The sequence below is a fragment of the Apis cerana genome, linkage group LG11 (assembly GCF_029169275.1).
Source record: "Apis cerana isolate GH-2021 linkage group LG11, AcerK_1.0, whole genome shotgun sequence".
In the NCBI taxonomy this organism is placed as follows: domain Eukaryota; kingdom Metazoa; phylum Arthropoda; class Insecta; order Hymenoptera; family Apidae; genus Apis; species Apis cerana.
In genome coordinates, this window is record NC_083862.1 from 916571 (window position 1) to 938162 (window position 21592).

General features: G+C 22.6%; 2 protein-coding genes across 24 annotated transcripts in view; one reads left to right on the forward strand and one right to left on the reverse strand.

Moving 5' to 3' along the window:
* Window positions 1–2708: 2708 nt before the first annotated feature.
* On the reverse strand, window positions 2709–21159 carry LOC107998492 (metacaspase-2). Of its 5 annotated transcripts, none has more exons than XM_062081202.1 (9): window positions 20093–21159; window positions 13068–13345; window positions 11674–11848; window positions 10667–10784; window positions 10435–10579; window positions 10235–10322; window positions 9670–10036; window positions 4864–9478; window positions 2709–4647 (listed from the first exon to the last, which is right to left on the reverse strand). In XM_062081202.1, the coding sequence occupies exons 2-8, from the start codon at window positions 13126–13128 to the stop codon at window positions 5705–5707; spliced, it is 4728 nt and encodes a 1575-aa protein (XP_061937186.1). In that variant the 5' UTR covers window positions 13129–13345; window positions 20093–21159; the 3' UTR covers window positions 2709–4647; window positions 4864–5704. The 5 variants fall into 5 exon arrangements, with proteins under 5 accessions (XP_061937186.1, XP_061937183.1, XP_061937187.1 ...); XM_062081199.1 differs by having other exon boundaries at window positions 9658–10036; XM_062081200.1 differs by lacking the exon at window positions 2709–4647 and having other exon boundaries at window positions 4907–4947; window positions 5109–9478; window positions 9658–10036.
* LOC107998497 (RYamide receptor-like) overlaps window positions 13867–21592 on the forward strand; it is a 102175-nt gene continuing 94449 nt past the window's right edge. For 3 of the 19 annotated variants that reach the window (XR_009831717.1, XR_009831719.1, XR_009831718.1), the window contains exon 1: window positions 13867–17369. The gene's annotated coding sequence lies outside the window, so the exon portion shown is untranslated. The remainder of the gene's footprint in view (window positions 17370–21592) is intronic. The other 16 variants (XR_009831716.1, XM_062081221.1, XM_028667070.2 and 13 more) reach the window with 15 other exon arrangements.

Consider the following 21592-nt stretch of genomic DNA (forward strand, 5'->3'; position numbering starts at 1 on the left):
GAAATAACATGTGATATTTTTCTTTTAAAATGGATTTAATTTAATTTATGGAATTACATACATTTTATTATGTTAATATATAATATTTTTTTTTCAAATTTCTTACACTTGTAATTATAAAATTTATATATAATTTTTTTATTATCAAGCTATTATTATTATTTGTTACATATTTATAATATTTATAGCAATTTTAATATTAAATGTAAATATATTTTTTTAATTTTTATGTAAAAAGTACAAAAAAGATCTTTTACAAAGTTTAATATTAGTAAATATTTTTTATTTTTAGAATAATTTTTGTTGATTGAAATTTTTATGAAAAAAATAACATGTTCTAGTTAATTTTTTATTTTCATATAAAAATAATTACAATAAAAAAGAAGTAAATTTTACAGAAAATTTTTAACATATAAAAGTTACATATATAATGTAGACAATTTATTACTATTTATTACTATATTTTTTATGAAAAAAAATAAAATGTTCTGATTAGTTTTTTCAATATAAATAAAAAGATTTAATTTTCAGTATTTTCAAAGTATTATAAAAATTATAATAATTTATGATAGAGATTAAATATAATATTTATATTTGTTTATGATAATCAATATTTCATATTTATTTCTAATATTATTTTTAATTTATTTAATTTATATGTTTGTTATTTAATTCAATTTGATTGCCTAAATAAAATTTTAAGAAATTATGATTATTTTTACATAAGCAATAAAGCATTGAACAAAATCATTATTTTTATATTATGTCAAATAATAAAAATAATTTTAAATTGAATTATATTTATAAAATAAAATATTAATTTAAAGTTTATTTAAATCTAGTTCGAAAAGTCATTTATCTGCAATTTATATATAAATAAAATAAGCAAATAATAATGTTAATATAGATGCTTGCAGAAATGCAAAAAGCCTTTTGTATTTTGTAGAAAATTGTATTCTTATTGAAATATTCAAGAAATGAATTTAAAAAAATATATATATAAAAGATTGCTTATATTATACTTTATAGTATACTATGTATACATAAGCTAAACATAGAATAAGACTAGTATTCATATGGCACAAAGAAAAACTTATTTATAAATTAATAAAATATAATGTAATTAGATATAATTTTTCATTTATGTTGTTAACAAATTTGTTTTTTTAATAATAATTTTTCGTAATAGATATTAATAAGAAATTATTCAAAAATTTATACATGTACGTTTGATTATATATCAAAATGTTTCTTTCAATACAATTCATCCATTAATGCCTACTATTTTTTTTTCTCTTAAGTATTCAAATATATTTTCAAACGTGGATGCTAATAAATATTTTTATAATTATGTATAAAATTAATTTTTATTTTCATTTCCAACAAAAACTATTAAAAAAAAAAAATAGTGTACAATATTTAATCAAGAGATGAGAAATTGTATGTTTATTTATTTCATATATTTGTTTTACATTTAATATATATTATAGATTTGTACATTTATTATTATTGTCTTATCTGAAAATGAGTAGTATATTTATAAAATATTACATATAATGTTAATACATGTTTAAGAAAATTGTAGTTAACAAAAAACTAAGAATAAAAAAAGAAAAAGAAAAATTATTTTATTAAATTAATATAATTAATATCTTAATAAATTAAAATTAATTTTATTAACATTTATATAATTTTAAAGTTTTAAGTTATTTAAAGATATTGCTTATCTGCTCCAACAATAATTTATGTAATTAAAATTTTTGAATTGATACAAAAAACATTATGTTTTTTTGAATCAAATACATAATATACTTTTTAAAATCTTTTTTCATTCTGATATTTTAATATGATTATAAAAATTTATGATTTTTTAAAATTATGACATTGTTGCAGTAAATAAGTGATATATAAAAATAAAAAAAAATAATTTCAGAATTTTCAATAGATTTTTTTTATCAATTTTCAATTAATTTATATATGTAAATAGAAAATTACAAATACTATAATCTTTTTACAAATGAATATATGAAAAATTAAACGTGTGCCATTGCATTTAATTAAACAATTTATTAATTTTTCTGTAAATTTTAATGTTAATCGAACTTAATAACTTTGTTAGATTTATGTAATTTATAATCAAAATATTAAATTATATTACATTGTCTATAATGTACAATACAGAGACTGAAACAAAAGAATAAAATTTTTTTTAAATTAATATCAAAATTTTCTATTACCAATAATATTAATATGTATATATAAATTTAATAAATAATGGAACAAATATAGATTTTTGAACATATTTTAATGAATAAAATTTATTTCATTATATTTCATGTTATTATTTTTATATATTAATAAAAAATTCACAAATACTTCAAGATTTATATATATTTACAGGTTGTTATACAGAAAAATTATTATTATATTTCTAGACTTTTTTAAACTTAAAATAATTTTAATTTTTATAATTTTAAACTTTTCTTTTTTTGAAAAGTTTAATTAAAAATATGATATTTAATATTACATAATTTTATAATATTTAATGCCTAAAGCTATATGCATAATTTTTATTATCTTTTACTTTTTCTTTTGTATTTTATTATATCTTCCTATTCTTTATATGAAAGTGATGATAATTATATTCATTATCATATATTTCGATGTTTCGATGATATTTATAGGATATTATATAAAGGATAAAAACATTTTTAATGAAATATAAAATAAGTATATTAAAAACGCACTTTACAAAATGTATCCTTGCATACAGATAAGTATTATTATAAATGAAATAAAAATCACATAGAGATATGATTCCATGTGTTAAACTAAAAATAATTAAATATAAAGATATTAAAAAAATATTTAAACAAGTACCCTGTTACAAACTACGTCTAACCCTAATCGTAAACGTAAAAAATTTACGCTGGGGACGTAAATATGAGGTAAATGTGTTTATATCATTTTTCTCAAAAAACCCAGTCTATGCATTGCATAATGCATATAATTTACAAATATAGGTAAATACAAGTTTATTCGAGATTATGACAGAATGTTCTACACATATACAGTACTTAATTTTTTTATGAACACGAATGAATGAGGCATCCGATGTAATGTTACTCTAAATTGTATCTTAAGATATCAGACTTTCCTTAATAAATGCTTCACGCATAAGATAATTTTGTCAATAACAAACTATTCATACATTCATGTGCACACATGAAAATTTTGCAATAATTTGGCAATTATTTAACTATATATATATATAATATCGACTATCAAATTAAAAATTTATTTATATTACTTCAACTTAAAACTATCAGACTTCTTTTTGAAAATTAAAAAATAAATAATGATGATAAAGAAGCAAAAACAAAAATTTGTCTTTTTATATTTTTCATTTGCAACGTGAATTCAATATTGTAAATTTTTGCAATTATAAAGTTGCAAAAATAATATATTTTACTTATATTCATTTTCATAAGAAACATAAATAATATATTTATCATTATCAAATGGAAATTAAATGAGTGAGATTGAAATGACAAAATATCCAACTTAATACATGTTTTTTCTATAATAAAATGATGTAATTAATTTAGCATTAGTTAGTTAATAATCACAGATATAAATATCAAAACATTAGAATATGGCACTGAAATATGCAAATGATTTTGTAATTTGAATAATTAATGACTGAATATAATTATTAAGTATATATAAATATCAAGAAATATCAATTTGAAAAGAAAACTGAAAATTTTTTTAAATTATTGCTTTATCTTTCTAATTATGATTAATCAATAGAATTTTTTCATTATTCGAATTTTCAAATATATGGGATGATTCTTTATTAGAGAACTCAAAGGATTTATTATTTAAAGGAGTCAATGTCATAATAATATTATATTGCTTATATATGTGATATAGTTATTGATCTTCACTATGTTTTTTTCAATGTTATAAAAGGCTAATGTAATATGTATATTCTATGTATATATATATATATATATATGTATGGAACCATATATATATATATATATATATATATGGAACAAAAATAAAGTTAGCATGGCCTTTGAATCTTCTAGCAAGAATTATCCTGTACTTTTTATTTTGATTTGCAAAAAAAAAAATAATTTTTAAGAATATATGTTAAAGTTGAACATTTTTAAAATATAAATTATAAATTTACATTATAAATTTGGATATTATATCGAATGATTTTTTATGTGATAAAGCTCTATCATTTTGGTACATATATAAAATCTAAGTACATCTTTTTAATTTTATGTGATGTTTCCACTTTCAAACTGAAAATTTTGAATATATGTTAGTTGAATTTCTATTTTATATAAATCAAAATATTAAATTTAATTCATAATTAAAAATGATGACATTATTTCATAAAAATTGATGACTAGCTATGCTACTTGCATTGTGATATCTAAGAGTATATTTATAACAAATAATATTATATGTATTAAGAGGACAGATTAAAAGTTTAAAGGAAGTTAATATTTTATATTCTATTCTTGTATGATGGTACTATTACTTCTATGTTATTTGGCAAATTTATTGACATCACATTTTGGAATTAAGCATTTCCTTGAAATTTTCCAGTATGAGGAAATAATTAATCTGAAATATAAAATGAAATATAAAAAATTTTTTAAATAAATTAAAAAAATAAAATAATTAGAATATATTATAGAATAAAAATAAGAATATTTAATTATAGAATAATTGAATATATATTCATAGAACATAATGAAATATATATTATATAAATGTAAATAATATATAATAACATATATACATACAATAATATTGATAACATTTCATTTTCAATCTTACCTATTAACATTTTTTTAGTAAATTATAATGTCATCAGCCTGGATTTCTTATTTCGCTGAATTTAAATAATTTTATGTCATTAAACTGAAAAATGTAAAATATTAGAAAAAAAAATTATATATGAATATGAAATAATAAACTAAATCGTATTTTGCTACATAAAATTGTATTATATCATTTATCTATTATTTTTATGTAGCATAATAATATATTTAAAATTATTTGTTAAGGATAAATTATCTCACCTTCCATATATAAGAGTTATAAAATTGAAACGTTTGCATAAAATTATTTTAAATTACTATATTACATTTATATAATTATGTACAAAAGTAGTTTTTTTATCTGAATATATAAAACATTTTAATTGCTCTATAAACGATGAAATTTTGCATTCTATACGATATCTATCATACTCAGTCTAATTAAAATTATTAGGATTCTATCGAAATTAATTAGTCATCAAAATCTGATAAAATGTAATATAATACTGCATAGCTTTATACAAAGCAAATTATAAACATTAAAGAATATCTTATCATTTTAGTACCAAATTGTCTATGTTCAACAAAATACAGGTACGATCTGCAAAATCTATACATCTTTTATTGTTGCTTGAAACTCTTCGAAAAATTACGCTAATTTGTTAATCTTCGGGTGTTGTACTATGCCAGTACTATCGCCAATATGCAAATATTTTCTCGAGATGATATATCTTCCCATTTATACAATATATACAAGTTTACGATGCCACAGTCTTATAAGATTAATGTTCACTCATTCATTTAAATTTCAGAAAAATTTCTTACGGTAACGAATTTTCATAATGAGGCGATATCGATCATCGACTAGTCTTTTTACGTTTGCGTTTTGACTCACCGGACGGATTCCATTCTGGATCAACATCGGTGTAAGAATAATTTACTTTAGGAACGTTTCGTTTTGAGCTTCTTGTTTGTCGTAGAGACGACTGTGTTTTCTTTATCTTTTTGTACGTTCCTTCTTGTTCCATTGGTTCTATCTCAAATTGCTTCAAAGATGCTACGTCTGACAGATTGATCTCTTTCCGTTGCGCAGATGTTTTAACTGTCCTCTGAAGACAAGATTCCTGACATATCGTATTATCAGTCTGATTATTTGTCGATCGAAATTGACATTCGATCTTTCTTGTATTTTCTTTTGCGAGATTCTGATGTGAATTAGCAACATGCATATCCTTATAATAATTTCTTCTTATCAAATTTGAACTACAATGATAGTCATTATGTGATTCTTCTTTTTTAGTAACAGATACTTCGTATTCAGATTTAACGATTTGATCGGATCCTTTTCGCGTATTGTCCAATGCTTCTAAAGCAGCTATGGACATCATAGGCATAGCAGGATAATTGTCTATATTTTTTGTTTTTATCTGTACTTCACCATATGCCATTGCATGCGCTTTTAGCCTTTTCTTCAAAGGTAATTTATTTTCTGCAGCTTTATCAAATATCCTTTCAGAATCACATTGTACTTCCACTTTTTCCAATGAATTATTTTGCAAAAGATTCTTCTCTATCTTACACAATAATTGATCGTCGTATAATTTTTCTATGACTTCATTCTTTGCTCTGTCATGTTCTTGGACGGCAGGGCTTTGTACTGAAGAGTGCGTTGACAAGAAATACGGACTACTTTCGATACAAGACACATGAGAATCCGATGCCGGGTGCATACATTGTCTGCAATGGGCAACGATATCATAAGTGCAATTTAAACAAGAACAATGCGATCTTCCACACGGATTGCCCGATTTCGCATGCGAATAAAGAGAAGAAGTAGCATTAATTTGCAAATTACACGATACCGAAGTGCAATGTTTATGATATGGTACACACAATTCCGTGTTGTCAGCACAATTTCCATAAATCGCTGGTAACGTCGTTGGATGAGTAGCGGGAATATGTAAGGGGTGTTGACTATCAACTTCTCGTGGATGCGAGTGAATTCCACTGAATCCTGGAATTGCACAATTCGATGCTATGTGATTGGAGATATTGAACTCTTGCTTGATATTTTGCCGAAAAGTAGAATTTGATTTCCTCTTATCTATCGATTTATTCATAATATTTATATCCTGATATATTTGTGAATTTATAGAGAGCATGTCAGTTGATAACTTCGTGGAATATGTTTTCATATCTGAAAAATTATCTTCCCATTCTATTTTTATTCCTTTACCTCGCACTATGGAACACTTGTTCTCTTGATAAGGAGTTAAATCCAAATTACACGATACATGATCTAAAGAAGATAGAGTTTCAAATTGTCCACAATCTTCAGTTTGAGATATCCAATTTTTTTCCTTTAATCTATTGTTTTCTTCATCATTATTGTGATCTTTAGAATTTTCAACTGCTTTGTTTATAATGTAAAGATTACTATTAGGAGATTTTTGCAGTAAAACTACAGTTTCTCCGTTTAATATTACATTTGTATTTTCTTTCACAGTTTGCACATTATTTTCTATAGGAGTTAAATTATGTGTTAATGTATCTGTGTCATAATTTAGATTTGTTTCCGGTTGAAATATGACTTTACATAATTCGCTATCATTATTTCCATTATTTGTTTCATTAGATGTTACTTCTACATGAAGTGCAACATCTAAGGCATCCTCAGGATAAATGCCGACAATTCTATTGATAATTTCTGTGGATGGATTTTCGAGCAATTGAGAAACAGTGTTTGACGAATCATTTGTATCTGCCTCATCGTCAGTAATTTGATTATAACATGCATATCTCAAAGATGCGTAATCTTTTACTTTTATTTGATCACATTTTATATCAGATTCAGGCTTTAAATGGGGTATATGTTGCGAAACACTAGCCAACAACGATAAACCATCGATATTGTCTTGTAATTCTTGAGTGATGTATTTATTTTTGGCAACATTATTCACATTTTTTTCTTCTATTATTTTACTACATTTTTTTGTCTCTATTTCCGATGACACAGAAGATATTTCGTTAGATTCGCAAGAAATATCATCCTTATTAGTACATTTTCCAAACTTATCATCGCACTTGTTTTCTATTATATCATCTATACATCTCTTAAAGTTTGTATCGATACAAGAATTTTTATTATTCTCAATATTTTCATTTGGGCACGTTGCATTATTTGTATTAGAAATATTTTTCTTATCCATAGAATAAGATTCGAAAATAGATTCTCTGATATTAGCGATGCTTGATTTATCTTCTTTTATATTCTTGTTTATTTCTTTACAAATTTCTAATTCTGTTCGCGGGCAGAATTCATTTTTTACTTTGTTTGTACATTTTGACGATTTCGATTCTATTTGTGATTCAGACTTTTCTTGCATTGTTGAAATTTTGACAAACACATGTGATGACTCTTGCTTTTCCTTATAATTTACTAAACTTTTAACAGAAGATGCTTCAATGTTCTTTATTGTTTCAGTAGAAATAGTTTCAGTTTTATTATTTTGTGCCGTAATTAATTCTTCACATCTAACTTCAGAATTAAATATCTTATTAGAATCAGATTCAAGAATTGTTTTATTAAAACAAACATCTAATGTTTTGTTATTCGGGATATTTTGATTACTTTTTTCTGTATTTCTCGATAATGTTATCTTATCGGTTATTTCATTATTAATTACATTGAAGTTAGAATGATTAGAATTAACGGCATTATCTTTGGAATTATATGGAGTACATATTGTGATACTATTTACATCTGGGCATTCTGTTTCTAGATCACAGACTTTTTTAAAACTTTCAAGTTTTTCGCATGTTTCAGGTTCTGAGAAATCATCTGTTTCTACCAGTCGCTTGATCACAGTTTGTTTATTAAATCTATCGTCTTTCTTTTCTTCATTTTGTATATTCGAATTATCTTTGTTACTTAAACAATTACTATTAACAATGCTATTTGAAACTTTTGATACTTGTTTTTTTAATGAGAGTATCTCAGTCAAAACTGCTTTATTGGTTATTGTAGATGTTTTAATTTGTGTTTTTTTAGTATTGACTTCTATATCGATTGATTTTGTTATGTTTTCTGTACAAGCTATCAATTTTTTATTATTTTCGCTATTTTTAACATCAATAACCATCTGGTTAGATTCTTGTTTTTTAATGAGATTTTCTGTGGCATCTACTAATTGAGATGATTCTTCCAATTGATGACTAACACTTCGTGAAATATTACTTTTTTGCTTTTGTTTCTTCTGTGATGCTGTTATCTTCGAATCGATGTTCTTCTTTGCCTCTTCTAACCATGCTAATTTTCTAGATTTCCTTTTCTTTATACATTTTTCAAGCACTACATCGCTAGTTAAGTCAATAAGTACAATCTCATTGGTCTTTTTACATTTTCTCCGCAAACGATTTTTGTTTGATTTCATTGTTTTAGAATTAACATGCTTTGTAGAAATATTATTCGAAAACGTACCTAAACATTTAAAACTAGTTTGTTTTTCCAAATTTAGAGATTTAAAAGTTTTTAGCAAAGAAATAGATTCATTTTGTTTATTTTTATTTGAAATAATTGAATTTATGTTATTATCTATATATTCTACATCTTCCTTAACGATATCTTCCGGCTGAGACATGTTCATAAACATAAATATTATTAATTTTATCACAACAATACTATACTTATTAAATGGAACATAAATGAAACAAATTGCCAATAAAAAAAATTAATAAATCAAATAAATATATACATACATACATACATACATACATACATATATATATATATATATATATGAATACATACATATATAAATACCATTTTTGAATTAATTCTACTGGACGAATCAATGGGAGTTGCAGGTCCGTCCTTCTGGTATACATTTCCATTGTTTTCTTTGCAATATTGTGTAAACATTACACAATGTTTCTTTATATCAAATTTTTGTTGTAGAAGAGACTTTGTAGAATTTGGTTGACTCTTTGGCACTTTTGGCAATACATCTTCTAATATACTTGATGAAAATGTTAATGGCAATGGCCCCAGAGATGCAATTGCTGCAGTTGTTATTTGATTTTTTACAGCTACATTCTCATTTATTTTTCTCCATAAACGATAAATAAAAAAGTAACGGATATACATTATATCTGATTCTGGATGTATGGGAATACTTTTTATTATTTTCCTATAAAAGAAAAAAGATATTTGAATATAACATATTACATAGGAAAAAAGTCATAAGTTTTTACAAATAATAAAATTAATTTCATATTTCTTGATTAAAATTTATAAAATGAAAATTAAATAAACAAATTAGAATTTTTAAATATTTTTTTTAGATTATATTTTATTTATTATATTTTTAGATTATATTTATACTTACGTCATAATTGGATCTAAAATATGATGATAACTGCGACACATAAATTGTATTTTCATCAATGTATCTAATAAATAATCCATGGAATGTTCTGAAAAAGATATATATAAATTCTTTAAAAATATTTTAAAAATATTATAAATTTCATTGTTTGTGTATTGAAATTTATTTTAATAAACAATTTTTAAAAAATATAATTATACCTAGATAAACATATAGACAAGAAGTAATCCTTGCACAAATTTTATCATGATCCTCTCTGCTTTTTCTAGATGCTTTTAATTCCATATCTATATAGAATGCTAATAAATCTGACATAATATTTAAATAACTGAACCTATCACAATCCTAAAAAGTAAAATTTTTTTATATTTGTATACAAATATAAAAATATAATATGAAAATACAAAGAAATAAAAATTAAAAAGAGCTTACCTTAGAAAGTTCACGATAAATATATAAGAATAACATTAAAGAATCACTAATAAAATCTTTTAATTTTCCAGCTCTCAAAGGCCTTGTGTAACACTCATTTACACTGACACTTATATTTCTGTAAGAAAATTAATTGCTGTGGCACTTTTTATTTATTTTTATGCAAATGATAAAATTTATAAATTTATAATATATTATCTATTTTTATCTCAACTGTTTTAATATATAATAAATACATTAATGGTTAAATTTATAATTCTATAACATATTTTAATCATGTTGTTATAAATTTTATGTATGTTTTATTAATTTATAACTACAAGATATCTAATATTATATTATTATAAAGATTATAACTACATATCTTTTTGAAATATAAAATTTATATTATTTCTTATTTAATATTATTTAATATTATTTCTTTAAAATCATATATTTTAAAAAATGCTTGATGTTTTTTTAAAATACAATAAAATATATAATAATTTAAAATAAAATAATTAGAATAAACACTAATTCTATTTGTAAATAATAATGTAAATAATAATTTTTTATGTATATAATAAAATTATATTATATATATTATATTATATTATATTTAATAATATAATTATTAAAACAATATATTTATATAATTATTTCATAATTTGATAAAAATACTAATAATAAATTTAAAATTTTAATAATTACTTTTATTTTTTATTAATTATTTATTTGCACTAATATTTTTTTCATTATAAATATTTTTAATAATTTCAACTTATCATTAATGTAAAAAACATCAATCTAATTTTTATCCTTTAGTTTTTATTTTAATTATATCTATATATATTATTATATAATAATATCTATAATATCTTATATATATCTTATCTTATTTATTATATATATATAATATATATAAGATATCTATTTCTACTGATTTTTAAACCAGTTCCCAGAAAATACTTTACTGGTAAACTGAAAACAACAATAATACACAAATTTATGATAATATAAATCATTACCTTAAATAAAATTTCATAAGTTCTTTTAAAGATGCCATACTTTTTTCTGTATGTATACATTTACACATTTTTCTAAATTCTAATATCCATGGAAATAATTCAATAATAGATAGTTTTGATTCATCATTGTTCAATTTTAATTTTCCACTGTTTTTAATCATTTCCTTTTTGGTATCTGTATTGATAAATAAATATTTTATAAAAATGTTTTATAAAATATTATAATAATAATAAATTAATTTTATTTCAAAGAAATAAACAAATAGTTTAAAAAAATTATTTTAATAATATTAAAAATTATGCAATTATATTTTATAATCATAGTAATTTGTACAAAACGTAATAATTAAATTATTCGAAAATATTTAATAATATATTCAAAAATATATTTTAATATAATTTTAACATATAATTTTAATATATTTATATATTATCTTTTTCAAATGAAACAAAATATTAGACTTTTTTTATAAAAAAATATAAAAATTAATTTTTATATGAAAAAATAATTCTAATTACTTTATAATTTAAATTCTTTAAAAATTAATTTCATGTATATTTGACTTAAAATTTCCAAATAATATTAATAATATGTATTTAATACTCTTACATAACATAATAGTTGGAGTCTATAGTTATATTTTATATTGTTTGGAATGAAATTTTTATATTTTTACAATTTATATGTAAAAAAAAATTATTTTTTTATCGATATTACATATCCACTTATTGTATCACGAATTCACTAAACACTTTTAATTACACTATATATAGAATTTATGAAATAATATAAAACAATTTAAAAAATTATTTTTGTTAATTATTTAATGTTTTTAAATAATATAAATTGATAACAATATCCGATGAAAAATAGACAAAAAAAACAATCATTTTAAACACTTTTTATTATTTATTATTTATTATTCATTATAAAGTATTAATAATATTTGAGATTTAGAAAATCTATTCAATTTTCATAAAAATATTTAACATAAATGTAAAATTTATACATAAGAATTATTTAAAAAAATTTGAAAAATAAAACTATTATAGAAAATAATAAAATAAATTTAATCAAAAGTACAAGAAAATAATTTAAAATAAATCTGATCAAAAAATAGTTGATGTATCTTGCTGTTACACAGATGCATAGCTCACTTAACACAAGAATGATTTTTCACAGAAAACTTATAAAACTATCACTAAAGGATATAATGTACTTGTTTAGAGATTTCATTTGAATTTCTACAAATTCAGTTCACATTTGTTGAATGACAACGCTAATAAATGTGGGGACAAATCGATTGAATGCGCGTTGAGAAAGCTAGCGTGCTTGTGGCGATAAATATTTGTAAATGATTTGAAAAACACTTTTAATCCCGACAATCACGTACCTTGTATTAGAGCATTTTCGCTTTGTATGTTATTTATCCGCTCTTCCACAACACAATTCATTTTGTTAAGATTTCAATAACGTATTAATATTACGTATAAACGTTTTTGCCTACCGAAGCGTACCTCATATTAGAGATCGAACAAACTATCGCGACCACGTCTTTCCACATACTGCGCTCTCGGCAACGGCCATATTGACACTGGCATTTGGTATACCCACCACGAGAGAGCGTCCTCTACATCCCACTGTTACCAAGTTCTCATCTATTCTTATACACTTAAAAACATATTGAAAATGAGAATTACACTTTGTAGATGTTTTTTTTAATTGTACTAAATTTATTGCTACTGTTCTATTCAAGTTTTTCAATGATATTATAAATTATTTTTGATATTGATAACTTTTGAATAATAAAATTTTGATATTTAATATTCTTTCGAGGATTAAAAACGGCGAGGATTTAGATATTAGTGGCTGATTTGTCGGTCTTTCAGGTAACTCAACCAATGGAGACTCGTCAAATACGTAGCGTACAAATCATGTACTGGAAATACTACCATAAAAGAGTCCAATCAAAATCGAGCAATTAAGTAATTGCACCACATGGAAACTTGTAAATATATATATATATATATTATTATTCATATTATCCATTAAATATTTTTTAACAATATTTTTATAAAATATTCCAGTTATAAAATAATAGAGATCAATTCTGATTCTAACAAAAATATAAGGAAAATATAATTTTTATATGATAATAATATAAAAATATATATGCAAAAGTATAAAAGATTAAAATTTTTAATTAAGTTTTTGAGGATAAATAATTTTTAATAAAGTTATTTAGAAAAATATAAAAATAATACGTTTTATAATAAATTTATTGAAATATTAATACAAATATCATTTTAGTTAAGCAATTAAATACGTATAAAAGAAAGAGAAAAATAAATTAATATAATTATTTAATTAAAAAATTAAATAATTTAGTTATATTATTTTATAAATTATATAATAAGAAAAAAACAAAAAAAGAAAACAGTTCAAACTTTGTGCATATATTGTATATTTATATATTTATTGTATCAATATTTAAAATTATCATTCTATAAATAAATTTCAATTAACATTTTACTTTCATTTTTAACGAAATTTTATTTATGGTATAAGTAATGTAATTCAATATACCTATATATTATGTTCTCATATTCATGTTTTTTGTAAAAAAAAAAAAATTAAAGTCATTAAGAAATAAAAATTAATTGATTCGAAATCTAACAGAATTTTCAATAGGTTAAAAATTGATTCAACACTGACATGCAATGCAAGGGCGCGTGCGCAATAACATCTGGAAAGCTCGGCTTGCTCTTTCGGTCCTTGTCGGCCGTAACCGCGATCCTCTGTTCCGACGGTGTCGCCTACCCCGAGCTCAGTGAGCCGATGTGTGAGCGCCGCGACGCCCAGAACAGCCTCAACGTTAAGCGTCGCCGACGTGGGTTTGACGAGAGGCCACGTTTTCTTTCTCGCCCTTGTCGTCGTCATCATTGTTGTCGTCATTTTCGTCATTCGTCTTTTTAGTTATCTTTTTTCGATTAGCTATTGTGGTGGCGCACGCGGCTACACATCGCCGATCGGTTTGGTGCGCGACGAAAGAGAAACAGAGAGAAAGACAGAGACAGAAACGTGTATAGTATATCTTCCTCTTTTTCTCTCTTCTTTTATCAGTCTCTTTCTTTCTCTCAATTTTCTCCGCCCTGAGCATTTCTATCTTTCTCTATCTTGACAATTGTATTCATTCGCTCGACATCATCGTCTCTTGCTGTCATTGCTGTCTTTTCCATCGGTGGTTCACGTGTCTCGCGAATGCGTTGCAAAACGCATCTTCTCTCTCTGATCTCCATCGGCTTCTCGTTGTTTGAGGAACGTATGGCTACAAAAAGGAAAGAGGATGACCGCGACCGAGGAAACGATCAACGATGAACCATCGACCAGCAAGAAGAAAAATGACATAAATGTAAAGGGTACATAACATACGTATTCGATCTATTCTAATCTCGTTCAATTTAATTCGTATCGCGGATCCTTCTGATATAAGAAAATCATTTATAGTCGATGCTTTTTTCACTCCTTCGTTCAAACATGTCGTTTCTTTTTCTTTTTTCTATATTTCGTTATATTATTTATTTTTTGCTTTCTTCTTTAGTTTCATTATTTTGTGTAAATTAAATATACATAAAACAAAGATAATTGGAGTAAGAGTTGAAAATGATACTGTATTTTGAAAATAAGCGAAAAAAGGAAAATATGAGAAATGAGAGCGAGAGAAAATGTGCTGTGGTTGAGTGGGCGGGTGAATTATGGAAAGAGGGTGAAAAGGAAGGAGATGAGACCAATGGTAGTATACGTGTACACATATATATGTATATATATATATACATACATATATATATATATATACATACATGTATATATATATATACATATATATATATACATATATATATATATATGTATATATACGTAGAGTGATTTGTATGGAATGCATGAGTAAATAAAGATAGCGATATATTGCGACATGATGTTTCTCGAGGATTCTTTTAAATAATGTTGAAGGAGCAATTATAAGTTTTTAATTACGTGACAATTAAGTTTATTTGATGTTACATCTATTCTTGCGAATTTTTTTTAATTTCGCTGATTGAACAATAAGTGTCTTAAATGTAAACAAAATATCGTTTAAAAAGCATTCAATGAATTATTACATTTGAGTCAAAACTTTTCTTTTAATAATATTACAGAAAAGTATTATTTTTTTTTGTCCGTATTACATTTTCAGCATGTATCGTCTGATCAACACAATGGTTAATAAGGATTTGATTCAGATTTGACCTGTTGATTCTGCAGAAAACGCTTGTATTATGCGAGATATGCATGTTACCTGATGTTAAATCAATTGAAATATATATGCTATTATCGTGCATACAATGTCATAGTTTAAAATATTTAATTATCATATAGGGAAATAATTTATTGCAAATCTTATAATTATAATATTTTTTAACAATGTCATTTAAATTTATATAATTTATATTGAAATTTTTTTGAATACAAATTTTAAATGTTCATTGACTTTTTTACATAAAAAGCGCAAAAGTTTACATAAAATCATAAAAAATTGTTATGTAATGATTGATAATTTCCATGTTATTATTCATGATGCGCTTGCATTTTTTTAAATAAAATTTATATTTACACGATTGTTAATCGATATAAAATTAAACTTGTTGAATTCATGAAAAGAAATTCACGCAGTTTCACATAATTTTATAATATAATGTAATATATTAAATATAATATATATTAAATTTCTAAATAAATATAATAATAAGTAGATATTATTTTTAAATTTAATATTTTATTTTATTATTTTTGTACTATTAAAAAAATAAAACAATGATACAAATTTAAATGTTATATAATAATTCCGCAAAAATTTTAAAAGTTAATTCTAGAAAGCTGAGAATTATATATTTGTAGAAACAAGAATGAATACAAGCTTTAAATAAAACTATAGAAATATAATAAGATAAATAAAATTATTAAAACAATCGATAAAAACAAATTATTGAAATAATTTTATATATAATATGTATACTTTTCATAATAATACAAAGTATAATACATGTAAAATAAAAAAATATTTAATATTGAAATATAAAAATATTGTACTGACATACATATTATGTATACACATGTACTAACATGTCGAAACTTTTAAAATATTGATCGTACTGTCCTGTGAAATAGAATATCTGACTACACGATCTTTTAATTAGTTTAAGTAGCGTCTATTCAATTAATTCCAATAAGTTCAAGTTCGCATTAACGACACATTAATTATAATAAATATAAATTTATCTATCGAATGACAAAGAATAGTTTTTAAATTTTTTAGGTTATCGTATTTTTTAGTCCATTAAAATCTTCTGCTGCGTCGAATCGACAATAATGTAAAACTGCAGCCAAAAGTTACGATACTTTGTACGTGGGAGTGAAAATGCACGGCAAAGAACGCGCATACATCGTTCAATTTCTCATCGCTTATTTTCTACATCCATGCAAATATTCGCGGCAGTGAACCGGCTTGTGACAAACATTGCCACGAAGGAAATTTAAAATCATATTTTTGTGTGAATCGCATGTGTTGTCGCACACGGGACTAAAGTATAAACAATGAAAGTTTGATAAAATATATTCGTGCATACAAGAGAATTGATTGCTGGACGACATCTATATGGTGAGTCCTATATGTATTGTTCTTCGTATACATATATGTTGTCCTTTTAGAGTTAGTCGTTGTTTAGAAATTAAAATTTGTATACGTTAGTTGAGGAATCAATCGATGTTCGTACTTTTGTATTTATCCTAAATCAATTTGTTAGAAAATAAAAATATGCATGTTTCGATGTTCTTTATGTTTGTATACGTAAACGAAACAATATAGAGAATATGAACTATATAATAACATTTATAATATTCTAAGAATAATATTTTAAGGTATAATGCATTTAATTTCCCATAACGTGTTTTTGTGCATAGCTGTTATGATGTATAATTCATTTACTAAAACCAAAAATTTGCAAATATATCTGTGTAAATATATAATTATAGAATTCATCAAAAATTTAATCAAAAATTTGTAAATGATTTTTGATATGAATATTATTACTTAGTTCTAAAAAATCTAAATATTCTATATCTCAAAACAATAAATTTATAAAAGAAAAATATGATATTATAATAAGTTTATTTTAATAAGTTAATTTTTTATAAATCTAATTATAAAAATAAATATGAATTGGATAAAATCTTATTTATAAATAAGATAATATAATGTTGAGACTAAACGAGAAAAAAAAAATATATATTCTTCTTTTATATCATTTATTATAATCAACACTTTTTTTTAACAATATATAATAAATATATATTAATTATTTTATAATTATTGAATTGTACATTATTAATTTGATAAATAAAATGTCTTGTAACATGTTAAAATAAATATTTGATAAAAAATTTTCAATGAAAAGAATATATAGTTTTTTGTAAGAGATTATATATATATTTTTATAATTGTATTTTAATAATAACGAAAAGCATTTTGTGTTTTCATATAATTTTTTTCTGAAATCAAGTTACTGCAAATAAGAAAAATATAATAACGAAAATTTATATAAATTTATATATAATTATTTATTATAACGTTAGTTAAAAATTTAAAAAACAAACAAACTTTTAAATATTTTTGGAACTTAAATTTTATATTATTTTTAAATTTTTGATTTTTATGTTTTATATAAGATTTTTGATTTTTAATATTTTTTTTGTATAATGCAATTTACATACTTATTAAGTATCTGATTTTATGAAAAAGATTTTTTTTATATTCTTAAATCGATTAAAAAGGGTCGAGTAAATGATATAGTATACTTCAACGCCTATCAATCTCTTTAATGTACGCTGTCACATCGTTGTAACAGGCGATAGATCAAAGGAATTGATACGTAATGTTCATTCAAGTAAGTGGTAGTCACACTTTGCGAAAATACAATATGATTTTAAAGTAATATTAAAATCAGCAGATGAAATTCAATTAAAACGAATATCGCAAGTGGAATAATATCATTCATAATCAAATTTATAAGAAATTTCCTGCAAAAGAAGTCTTAAATATAATCATTATTTTTTCATTTTATTTTATATATTATATTAATTGATAGAAATATATTTAAAAAAAATTATTTAATAAGATATAGTATATCATTTTTCCCGTTATTGAACGTCGTTATCAAAATTATCAATTATTAAAACTATATACATGTAAAATAATAAAAATAATTAAATATTTAAATATATATAATAACGAATTTAAATATACATATATCAATATTTTATTAAAAAATAAATATTTTATTCAAAACTATATAATTAATAATAAATATAAATAATAATTTCTTCATTGTATATAAAATATTATTATATATTATTACAAATATTATTCATGTAAATATTTCATTTATTGTAATGTTATGTAATATTAAAAAATTTTTAGCGTGTGCATTATAAAATTTTTATATTAATTTTTAACGTATAAATATTCTTGTTCAATAAACTTTTTTAAAATTATATAGTAAAATTATGTGGTAACTTCGTTGGAATAGATTTAATTATTTCACTTTAATCAGTTTCTCATTGTTAGTTGTTCAATTTTAATGACATTAATTAATCTATCTTATCATACAAATAGAATATATTTCAAATATGGATTTTAATAAAACAAAATGAAAAGAATATTTGAAAAAAAAGTTGACTGTATTATAAGTTGTTTATATAAAAATATTACTTTTAATAAAAGGAATTAAAATTTATTTAAAAATTTTTTTTTTAATTTTTATTTATTTATTTTATAGTCTTATATATTTATTTTGTGGAAACTTTTTATTTAAATAATTTAATGTAATTCTAAACCGATGAGATTTCATACGGGTCCGTTCATATCCCAGTATGTATAATGTTTCTGATCGTGTCACATCTCGTAAATCCTGCTTCTTTGTACTTTTTAAGTCAACCCGTATTCAAATGCCAAGTCGAGACATAAAGGACTATAGATATTTGAGTCCCACATAAGCTATGTAAATGTATACACGGATTCTTTAATTTCACATTGCTTTTACGGTAAAACGATAAATATGCCACTCACGTATTTTTTATTTCTTTAGTTCATTGATTCATGTTAATAATAATATTAATAATATTAATATATTAATTAATATTCAGTAATAATTTTTATATAAATTTAAATATAAAAATATTGAAAATAAACACGATATAAATATAGAAAGAATATAAATATCATATACTTTTTGAATATTCTTCTAATCAATTTAAAATAATAAAAGTGAAAATATATTAATCAAAATATTTCTATAAATTTCTGTTAAAAGTTTATGTACTCACCATGTTTGAAATTCGCGCCATATAAATATATATCCGTACGTGGTTCATCACGAATGATCTAACCTTAAACACACACTTAACACATTGACACATTGTACACGCGATGCATACAATCGATTAAAATCGATGTTTGTTTCTGTTTATAGGTTTTTCTTCTAAATATTCTTCAATATTATTTGACTATTATCTATACACGCGCACTACATCGTAATACTTTTTTTAGCTCATTTGCTTTGTTTTACGTTCTTTTTTTTTCGTAAAATCACTTTCTTATTTATAATTAATTTGAACACATAGTTATAATATTTTTTCTGTAAAATCTACATATATCTCAAAATGATTGTTATTGTTGTTCAAATCACAGAAAGAAATATTCTTAGAGTTTTATTAACTTGAAAGTTGTTTACCGTTTAAAGGAGATATAACAATCATGATACTTATATATAGATATTTTCATAACTATTACTTCTTTCAATTCATGGATGAGATGGAAATCAACGAATTTTGATCATTCATTAGAATCTAATTCTGTTTTAACTAATGATATTTCTTAAAAAGAGGTTAGGTATCGATAAGAATACAATTTTATAAAACGCATTACGACGTAACTCGAAAAAACAGCTGTGTGGTTTGTATGTAATTAAATTGTATGAAATCATAAAAGTTCGCACAATGTGAAATGAATAAAAGTATTGAGCTCAAAATATTGATCAATAAATTTACGTATATTGCACTTAATACCATTTTCATCTTATATACAAATATACTATTTTAATAAAACTCGCTTCGCTATGCTAAGTTGCCCAGGGCCACTAAACCAAGGACTAACATAAGAGCTCGTTTGCTGTTTTTGTCACAAGTCGTTGAAATCGTTCACAACCAAAATATACTTGATGAGAATATATCGGTTTAATCTTTTTAAACACACAGACAACGTTGAACTATTTCTTTCGCGAGGAATTTAATATTCGTCACTTCATCATTCGTCTATTAGTTACGAGATGCGATTGCTTTCAAAACAAACACAACATGAAGTTGATACGTCTTCATATATACTACGTCAGTGTTTCTCACGTTCATTTCAAATGATCAAAAGCTTAGTAAGTATGTAGTTTGTTATATATATACTACGTGACGATGCGTAAGAAAAGTGGAATGCTTCTCTGATTATAGTTATCTGTTTGTTCGTTATATTTTTTTTCTTTGCGGATTTTTGTTCGTATTTACTGTTGAAATCAATTTGTTACAATAAATGAAATATTTCGTTACGGATTCGTAGCATTCGTATATATATTATGTAAAGAATTAGAAAATTATTTATAATAAAATTTTAATTTATATTTCTTAATAATTATTTAATTGACATAAAGAAGCTTTAAATATTTCATTTTTTTAATTTTATATTAATATTAAATAATAAGAATATTATTAGTATTATGAATATTATTAATTTTTATTTCTATAAGAAAATATAAAATGTTTCGATTGAACTTTTCACTA